Source organism: Haemaphysalis longicornis, unplaced genomic scaffold (genome assembly GCF_048455015.1).
Source record: "Haemaphysalis longicornis isolate Haplotype H1 unplaced genomic scaffold, Haemaphysalis longicornis Haplotype H1 scaffold_6, whole genome shotgun sequence".
Taxonomy (NCBI): Eukaryota; Metazoa; Arthropoda; class Arachnida; order Ixodida; family Ixodidae; genus Haemaphysalis; species Haemaphysalis longicornis.
This window is the reverse complement of record NW_027526407.1, coordinates 27,950,765-27,960,929: the sequence shown is the minus strand read 5'-3', so window position 1 is coordinate 27,960,929 and position 10,165 is coordinate 27,950,765. Positions and strand designations below refer to the sequence as shown.

The 10,165-nt window shown below is 50.2% G+C and overlaps 1 protein-coding gene across 2 annotated transcripts; it reads left to right on the top strand.

Moving 5' to 3' along the window:
• Positions 1–2: 2 nt before the first annotated feature.
• On the top strand, positions 3–5,334 carry LOC144142353 (uncharacterized). Of its 2 annotated transcripts, none has more exons than XM_077673792.1 (5): positions 3–232; positions 1,431–1,584; positions 1,651–1,713; positions 3,421–3,481; positions 4,241–5,334. In XM_077673792.1, exons 1-5 carry the CDS (start codon positions 128–130, stop codon positions 5,085–5,087), a joined length of 1,230 nt encoding a protein of 409 aa, XP_077529918.1. In that variant the 5' UTR covers positions 3–127; the 3' UTR covers positions 5,088–5,334. The 2 variants fall into 2 exon arrangements, with proteins under 2 accessions (XP_077529918.1, XP_077529919.1); XM_077673793.1 differs by having other exon boundaries at positions 84–232; positions 1,478–1,584.
• The last annotated feature ends 4,831 nt before the right edge of the window (positions 5,335–10,165 follow it).

Here is a 10,165-nt window from a genome sequence, read left to right as displayed (position 1 = left end):
TTGTGAGAATAACATTGTTGACATGTTGACCATGTGTTGACCACGACCGGTCTTGGTGTTGACAAACACTATCGTCCCTACCGACCGTACGAGATGGAGCGCAGTAGTACGATTTGGAATAGTTGGGATGGCTCGTAGCAAGCAGTACAGTGCCGAGGAACTACTCGAGCGCAGGCGAACCCGTGGCAGAGCACGCAAGAAGGACCTGGCTGTGAAAGCACGAATGTACGAGGTGAGGCGACGCCGCGCGCCGTCGATCACGGCACGCGAAGAGACTTGTATGCTTGCACGGAGCCGCGCAGGCCCGTCGGGACAATCCAGCGGGGTGTTCGTCGTCGAGGCAGTCACATACGAACCGACTACATCAAATGTAGTCGGTTCGTATGTGATTGCTTCGCAAATTTCGGTGTCTGTACCGCGCGCTCGTTTAGTTTCCGAATGTGAGCGCTATGTCGTACACAAGTCGGTTAACTGCGTATGATAGCGAGCGTGCATGAAAGCCGCGCATAAAACTCTCTTCGAGCTGTCGTCTGCTTTGCTCTCTGCCGCGGGGCTTATACCAGCGCGTAGGCTGTTCGCGTTGCGGACGAAGTTCGACATCGTCACGAAGGTCGGTCGTGTGCTCCATCCCATCGCGAATTACCTGCAAAAATGCGAGGAAAGGCATCCCAAGGGTAGCACTGCAGTGTGAACGCGGTTCCGGTAGGCAGAGAAATGAATGAATCGAATGCATCTAGAGTAGTCTAGTCGCAGTAACTCCTAATAAAGCGCATTGCTGCAGGCGCGAGTGAACGTTGTAACCTTTGTGTCGTTATGACTCAAGAGATCGAACAGCGCGGAACCAGGATAACTCGTAGTAACAAGCTGCATTTTTAGCAGTGCTGAGTGATGCTTGGGTTGGCTCAAAAACTATTCAATAACCTCGCTTGAATAATTGAAAGCGGAAGAAGCCAACAAAGTGTGAACTTGCTTTGATTTTGTGCTCTCTAGAAGCAAGGTAACTTCATTACGCAATTTAGCTACCTCCTTCTGACTCCGTTGTTCGGTGGTGGTGCAGATGGTTGAACACAAAGGTTACGTGCTGCACACATTGTGGCCACAGCGCTGCAGTGAAGATTTGCTGGCCCAGTTCGTCGGGAAATGAGGGACGTTATGGTGGAGCGCGCAGCCAGATGCTGTAGGTGGGATAAATCGGGTGAACTGTCTGTAACGGTTTGCCTGACAGCTCACTGTGTCTGGTCATGCTGGTACAATTGTTTCCATGCATCTCGGCAGAACAGTGAACTTAGCAGCCAAAACAAGTGACTCTTGCTGTTCAGCAAGTATTTCACTCTGTCTGGAGGAGTTCACCGTTACAGGCTGCACCTATTCAATCCCCCTAGTGTTTCCTGCTATGGTTCCGGATTTGTGACCCTCGCTTGTCCGGGAAGCGTGCCTTTTGCCTTCGCGGGCATCTTGCACGCATACCTGATTGCAGGCGTGACACCCCACCCGTCATGGCTGAGCCAGTGCGCAGCGGCTGCAGCGCTGCAGTCCAGTCGTGCAGCAGAGAAACGCAGGCCAGCATCGCCTCGGCCCACACGGGTACTGCCCGCCCCCATCTTCTCCGCTGCGCTGTGCCTCTCGTTGATGGCTGCGTCTCCCTCGCAGGCATGCAGTGCACTCTGGGGTTCCTCTCGAGTGTGGGGTGCCAGACGGAAGCTGCGTTCCCAGGTTGGAGTGACCGCAACCTCTCTTTTTTGCACGCAAAGACGTTCTCACCCTTGTATGTTGCTACCAACATGTAGAACAACTTTAAAGGGTCCTTCATCACATGCAAACTACACCACAGTGTAGTGAATTAGTCCAAGTCCTACTTGTCACTGCATTATGCAGTTTGGCCCAAACAATACATTGAGTGTTTATTGGGAGTCCTTCCTTTCCAGTAATGCACATTGATGTAGTGCAAAGTTTCATAATTATGTCACACTAGTTTGCGACGTGTCTTCACACCATACAGGCCACCAAACTTGGATTGTTACCCATCTCTTGATTAATGCCTGCTTTTTTGTTCAAGCACAGGTTGTACAGGCTAACCACGTTGGCAGTATGCTAAATTTACGCCTGTGCATTTGCAAGTGCATCGTAGCCAATGTCTGCAACTCGGTGGGGAGCAAGGCTCAAGGGAAAGGGCTCTCTTGGACACACCGTGACGTTAAAAATGTGTTGGAGTCAGCCCAAAATATCTGAACATGGCCTACGCACTCTAGGCTTTAGTGGGTAAGGTCGTCGGATAATCTTTGCTCCACAATTCTCTTGAGTGTCCCTTTAAGTAAATCGGGCAGTCACTGACGTACAGGCTGCTCTGTGGAAGTTCTTCGAAATGTCAGAAACAATGAAGTCTGGCCACCAGTACTCTTAGTCAGCTGGAAGGAGCAGTCGTGAATGCCTGGCTTTGTTGATTGAGGATGGCAATACGCCAGCAGTCCATGGATTTGGCAGGAAATGTGGCGGAGCAGTGGAATAGCTAGTCCATTGGACCAGCGTTGCACGAATTGGCATGTTGGACACAGTGCTGCCATTAGAACAAAATGGCCCATGCTCGCATTACAGGAGAAAAGACTTGGTCTAGATTTTCCTTAGCCTATGTGCGATATCTCATAGCCCATACCTAGCTTTGCAATATTGGGAAACATCAAATTGCCTAATGTTTTCCTGTTTTTAGAAAATGGTTCCGTGTCTCGGCTGTCCGTAACTGGGTGAAGTGTTAACTGATGTGGGCTTCCTCAGGTACAACCAAACAGCATTTTTTTCCTTTTTAATGAAAACGCTCGACTCCCACGATAGTAGTCCATGTATCCCAAATGACGGCGATCATTTAATGTGACTACTGTAAGGGCGATGACAGCCTGGCTGCCCCCCCCCCCGCCAATGGTCAAGATCACCGCTCGGAAGAGCAGGGGGTGGCGATGCAGTGTTTGTACTGCAAGGGCAACCGGCTGGCTCAGGAAGCGCGAGAGGAATGTGGCAGTGCCGGCAGATTGCTGCTGCATTCAGGCAAGGGGTTTGAAGTGGGTGTCACGTGGAACATAGGCACCTCAATGATGGTGATGATGATGATGGTTAAATTTTTATGGGCCAAGGCCAACTGGGGCAAAGAGCGCCAAAACAATTGTTACATATGAAAGATGAAGACATTAACGCTAAAATCAGTGAGCAAGAACACAAAATGGGTCAAAGATGATGAGGATGGTAGAGGGCCAGGCTGTGGTTATGCGTGAACATAGACACCTCAAGTCCGTCAGCTCCAGTGCTGCTGCTGGTTTCATCGTGTCGGTAATAGGCCTCTGAAAATGGGCACGTACGTGTGCTACAGTATGGCATTACGATGGGTGCCCTACTGGCAGCGTTATTCCAGCCTTGTCGCTTTACTTTTTTCAGGCGCAGGGGCGGCCGCAGAACAGCATGGGAGGAAGCGCAGCTGCAGCTCAAGCGACGCAGGGTAAGTGGAAAAGTGCTTCTTCAAAGCATATACAGAGCCTCTGTTAGTTGACGATGAGTGAGTAACCCATCCCTGGGAAACAATGACAATCTTGCAGAGAACTTCAGTAGGTCCTCTTACTGCTTTGGTGAATGAGTTGCCTGCAAGTTGGGCATGCGATGCCACGGATGAAGGCATCGCAGAAACCCCCATCTTGCAAATCTCGATAGTCGTGTGCTCGTCACCACTTGTCCGTGTTTCTTAACAGCATTACCGTGTACACACGCAAGCCCACAACCTCATTGACATGAGCAGTGAAGCTTTTTTCCGAATGGGTCTCGAAGCAGAAAAAATGCCGTCAAACCCTGGTACAACAAAATTTATGGGTCGTGGAAAAATTTCTTCGTGTTCTGAATTGGCGAGCAACATATGAGACTCGGGATGAAATTCACAAGCTCTTCGAGCGAGTAATTCCTCCGTGCAGGCTCCCGACACATTGCTGCCGAGAGAATCGGCAGTTGGGCTAGTTGGTGTTTGTACATCGTAAAGTAGCGCTAAAAAAGGAAACTTTCCCTCTACTTTTGTGCCACCCTGCTGCTGCTCAATGTGATCCCTTTCGTTTGGACGTTGCGAGACTACCTTGTGAATCCAGCCTCTGGCGTTGTGATTGAATTTGTGTTCACACATTTAAGCAGTCCTAGGAACTGCTCTCTTTGGTTGCTGTATGCCTTCTATATTATAATCGCTTCTCGTTGATTTTGCCTCACCTTATTCTTGCAGTAAATGTGCCCGCAACCACCAGAAGGCACAGGTTGACGGAAATCGTCATGCCCGCCAATCCTGCGAGCAGCACGCCTACCATAAAACCACCGTGACTTTTCCCAAGACTGTGCACGACAAGGCATTCACCTGCAGCATTTGCAAGGAAGTGTTCGGTGACCGGGGGCGCCTCTACAGCCACATGATGGCCCACTCTGGCGAGAAGCCCTTCCGCTGCCCTCTGTGCCCCAAATCCTTCTGCCGTCGAGAGAACCTCACTGCCCACGAACGGTCTCACGCCGATGCGAAGCGCTTTGTGTGTGGCACCTGCCAGGCAGGCTTTCCCACCAGGGTGCAGCTCATGGTTCACGAACAGTCGCACGCTGTCACCAAGCCCACGATTGTCTGTGGTGTGTGCCAGCAGGAATTCGCACAGGAAGCCTGCCTCGCGGTTCACGAACGGCTCCACACAGGGGACAAGTGCTACAGCTGCCCCCACTGCTCAGAGTCGTTCACTCGCAAGGACAAGTTCTTCGTGCCTGAGCGATCGCACAGCGGGGAGAAGCCCTTCCTGTGCAGCACCTGCCGCAAAAGCTTTGCTGCCAAGCGAGACCTGGTCATCCACAAGCGGTCGCACACGGGGGAGAGGCCGTATGTCTGCAACGTCTGTCGGGAAGGCTTCAGCTCGAAGAAGCGCCTGGACAGCCACAGGCGGTTGCACAGTGCGGGAGCACGTTTCGTCTGCACTCCCTGTGGCCTCAGCTTTACCTCGACCGACTGCCTTCTCCGCCACATTAAAAGCGTCACGCACCAGTTGGAGGTGAACATCGACATGACCAAGTTGAATGCAACGCGATCTTCAGTGTAATGAGGCGACACTGTTCGCATACTGACACAGAATTCTAGTCACACCCGAGGCGCACTCCTGCAACAGCCACGTAGGCATTGGAGCCGGTGCTGCTGCAGCATGAGTTCAAAGGAGCCAACTCCAGCTGCAAACCAGATGAGGGCAAGGGACTGCTTGGGATGGCTGCTCACAGTTGGCAAGTAAACCGGTGACCCATTGCATTTTATGCAGAGTTTAATTAAACAAAACTGTATTACAGTGAGGTGAATTGCCAATGTCAGCGTCTTCTTTACACCCAATGTTTAGCTGTGGCCTTGTGTGGAAACTAGACCAATTTATGTCACGCTGGCCGCAAGCCTGACACCGTTCTGTATACAAGACATGTTTTCCCAAGATAGTTGCTCTTGCTTGTCACTGAGACAACCCACAAATATTCCCCCCACTTTCCCTGTCCACCGAAAGGACCTTGGGCAGGTGCCGAACCAGCATGTGGAGGAAACATTGTTAGCCAGGGAGAATTTGAAGATCTCTGCTGTTTGTGACAATGGCTTTTTATGGTGAAGCTGGTAGCGTCTCAATGTTGGAGATTTTTTCGTGTCTGTACACCAAAAGAGGAGAAAAGGAAAGCCTTGTGGAGCGCAGCATGTGGGGGGGGGAACACTGACTTGATAAAATGCGCGGAGAAGACGTGCGTCCCTGCCACACAAGTGAAAATGGCCAAGTGTATGGAATACTAAATGCAATAATCAAAGAAAAAATACTAAACCCTCGTTATGATAAAATTGTTTTATTCCAATTGTTCCTTTTGTGTGAAGTGTTTTACGCTTCCTACTGCAGTGCATTGCAAACACATGGCCTTCACCTTTGGGGATATGGGTTTACTTTGAAGCAGCTGTGAATAAATAAAACAGTGAACAAATAGTAACATAATAAAAATGAACTAGAGGAAGAGCGGCTGGACTTGGCGAGACCTTGAAGATGCCCGTCGTCATTGTTGGTTGCTTCAATGTGGGTGTGTCAGTTCTGTTTGTCAGAGAACACCCTGAATCAATCCACCCCTCCAGCTAAGAGAACCTGTTTACGTTCGGTGTTTGCGAGCAATCTGATGCAATCTGTGGTCAGGCCGATCGTAGTGCACCACAGTGACCATAAGGCAATCGATATGGCTCCGGCCAAATAATAAAGCCCTTGGAAGTTGCATTTGTGTGCACGAACTGATTTTATCGTCCACTTGCTTTGGTTATCAGCTTTGCTGGCCATCCACCTGTGTGGGGCAGCATGGCTCCTTGTTCGCTCACAGAAATTGGCTCAAAAGTTTTAAATGCGAATGCATTTATTAGTCGGGGGTTGTCTTGCGTCCATCGAGCGGCGTGCGCCTGCATTCCTCCAGCGCGAGCGCACGTGAGCGCGCTTCGTCGTCGTCGTAAATGCGAATGCATTTCTTAGTCGGGGGTTGTCGTGCTCCGTCGGCGTGCGCCCGCAGGTGTTATCTCTCTGCGCTCAATGCCGAACGCATGCGCTTGAAGCGAGCTGTACTAGTTTGCTCGAAGCAGCAAGGACGGCGAGTACTGCGGTGTTAGTCTCGTGTCTAACGTGTATGGGAACTTGATATCGCACGCCGTTGCCACGTCTCCCGTTCGAGACACGTCTCCGTACAAGGACTTGTACACCCTTGCCTACACCGGAGACGGAGTCTTTGTGGTGTCCGTGTACCTCGCGCCCAACCTCGCTCGAGAAGCCGTTGCCGCGCAGCTGGACGCGGCTATGGAAAGTGTGCGCGTGCGGTCCAAACCCTCTGACCCCATAGTCTTGGTTGGCGACTTCAACGTTGACGTGCGCAAGAAGAGTGGCGAGTGGCTGGTCGAGTACATGCAGACCAGGCACTCTATGCATTGTCTGTCTGCCGGCTTCGACATGTGCCCCACTACCATTCATGGGAGTTGCATTGATATGGTCTTTACATGAAACTGTGACGCGCGTATGCTTCTCAAAGACCCTTTGACCGTGCACTTTAGCGATCACAAGGCAGTGATTGTGGCCGTCAGGTACAACGACAACACAAACAGGTGCTGATGAATAAATGATTACGTTCACACTCTCGTCATTAATTACGCCATTACTCGCAACACACTCATCGGTGCACCCAATGCGTTCGCATTTCTGCACGATTCCCTTCGGGGAGGTGCGGGGGAATTTTTTTTGTTCTGCAACCTGCGAGTGGCACTCTTCTTGCACTTCAGAAATGCATGGTTACAAAAGGCAGTTGCAGGGAAGTAGGCAGGAGATATCTATGTGCACCACTTTGTGAATACACCAGTGCCCAGTTATCGCTCGTCAGGCCGCATGTGTAAAGTGACGTCACAAGTTTCTGACGAGCGTTAGAGGCAGGCGGCAACGTCACTTCTTTTCCCTACCAGGAGAGATGTCACGCCAGTGTACAGTTGCTGTGAGCCTCTCGGAGTGCTGTTCCTTCGGCGCGATACACGAGATCAAATTGAAATATAGCCCCCCCGTCGCAGGCCGCTCATATATCAGCCACAGTAAAGAAAGTGAACTGTGTAATAGAATAAACACTAAAAATTGGTGTCAGCACCCCTTTAATAAAGCATGCACAACGTGGAGAAATTAAATGTACAATTCATGCAGCGAAGTCACCTTTTGGCGAAGGTTTGCCAAAAAGGAAAAAAGAATGGCGACAATGTTTCCGGAAGGGCTTGGTGGACCCCATTTGAGGAGCGCTGCTCCAATGTCCTGTGCTTGTAGAAAAAGCTCAGTACCAGTTCCTATGGGATCGCAGCATTTGCTCATAGTGCAGGCTGCAACGAGCAAATCACCTTTGCACAGGCTGGTAGTGGACTAGCAATAGCTTAATGTGGGCCACTTGGTTCGACATGATCACAGGGTTTAAAGGCGCAAGAAAAAACGTGGACACTAGAAGAGAAAAAACAACCAAAACAAACGAAGCACCACTTCCAACTAAAATTTATTAAAGAAACAACCGGCATTTATATGTTATCCAAACATGACGTCACCACTGTGTTCGCTTATTAAGAATTCAATCTCTGTTGCTGTACGGGCAACAGATGGCTTGCTGATGCACTGAAGTTCAAGCCCTGGTCGGTTGTCTGGAGCCATCCAGGGGACATGCAAGACGGATATGCAAGATTTTGAATTCCGAAAAACATAGCTAAATTCGGAGGTACAACGATTGGTTGTGGGTCCTGGCCCACGAAGGGAAGAAGACAAGATGTCATCAAGACTACGTAGAGTGCAGGAAGCTGGCTGAACAAGCTGGCGAATTCCTGCGGCAGAAGGTCAGGCCAGCTCTACCAAGACCAGAACGCCGTGCTCCTGCCCCCTGCAAAGTTACTGTCCTGGAGGACGCCGTGCTCCCAGCGAACGTGATGAATCTTCTACAGAAGGAACCCAAGCACAGTGTGGAGCCCCTGACTAAAAGGCACCAGATGCTAGCAATGGTTCGACGTGTCGGCGACGAGGAACGGGACAGAGCCGTAGGACACGGAGTTGCTACCCTTGTCCGCACTGTGAGTAAAAGACCTGTCACAAGACCCCCTTTTGGAAACATTGTTGCTGCCCTACGCCGCAACGATCTGTCGGTAGTTCAGGCAGACAACGAAGGCGGTTTTGTCGTACTTTCTCCTGGCGCGTTCCAGCAGAGGGCTGAGAGTGCTATAAGCAAAAATTTTCCCCAAGTGGCTTTTAATTCCAAGAAAACAAAGGCAAGGGCACCGAGGTTGCTGGGAGACCTTAATTTAGACTCCATGAAGAAAGCAGCCAACAAGGCAGCGGTTGGAGTTCTGGAGGTTTTTTGCCCCGGGAAGACGCACAAGCCGGATTGCCCGTTTAGGGTTATTGTGTCCTGTAAGGGCACTTGGCAAGTTCAAGTTGGACGCTACCTGCAGCGGCATCTTAGCCGGTTGCCGCTGAACGACCCTTTCCTAGTAAGGAGCTCAGACGATGTTGTGTGTGCATTGAAAAGTGGGAGGTTGGATGGAGTTTTTGGATTTTCCCTGGATGTAGAAGACCTGTACTACAACATTCCCCATGAAGGACTATTGCGGGAAAGAATTGATGCCTACAGTGAGCTCAAGTTCAACGGGGAGACTGCAGTGAACAGTGCTAGTTTTTTGGAACTGCTTGATCTGCAATCAACAGCGATTCAGTTTGATGAACGTTTTTTTTGTGCAGCGCAGTGGCATTTGTATCGGGTCTGAGCTAGCACCCATTTTATCAGACATTTATTTGAGTGCCTTCGATCAGCGTGTAAGCAACAGGCTAGGAAATGAAAGTGACTACACAATTACGAGATATGTGGATGATTTTCTTGTTATTGTGAATGGTGTTGCGGTAGAAGACGCAGAAAGCACAGTGAGGAAAGTCGTTGACTTGTTTAGGAGAGCGTCTGATGTGCTGACGTTTACGTGGGAGATACCTGTCGAAAACAAAATTCGTTTTCTCGATTTGCAACTTGCGTTCGAGGACTCCCACGTGTGCTGGCAGTATCACCCGCGTGCCAACAAGCAACTCATTGCCTTTGACTGCGCACACTCAAAATTAATAAAAAGAGCTGTAGCCATGACTTGCCTAAGAGCCGTGTTGAAAAGATCCTGTTACCACAGAGTACAATCAAGCTTTGAATGCCAGATTGAACGGCTAAAACAAGCATGATTTCCGTCCTTTGTATTGTCTGGTGTTTGCGCGTCACTTTTGCAGGAGGTGAAGCACCAAGGAAAAAAGGAAGGCGAGCAGCAAAAAATCGACAAAAAGAAGGTGCACGTCATTCCGTACTGGCATCGCGTTTCACACGGCATAAAGAAGGTGGCGCAGAGATACGGTGTTAATGTTGCATTTAGTGCGCCTGGCAAGCTGTCAAAAATTTGCCCTATGATGTCAAAAAAGAAGAAGGCCCCACTCTGCACAAAGAAGCACGAGATGCAGTACACCGAGTGCACAAAGAATGTTGTGTACAAAGTCCCAATGAGTTGCTCGAAAGTTTACATCGGGCAGACCGGTCGCTGTTTCAATGAACGAGTGCGTGAGCACAATTGGGCTGTACAAAACAAAGCTGGAGGGCACAT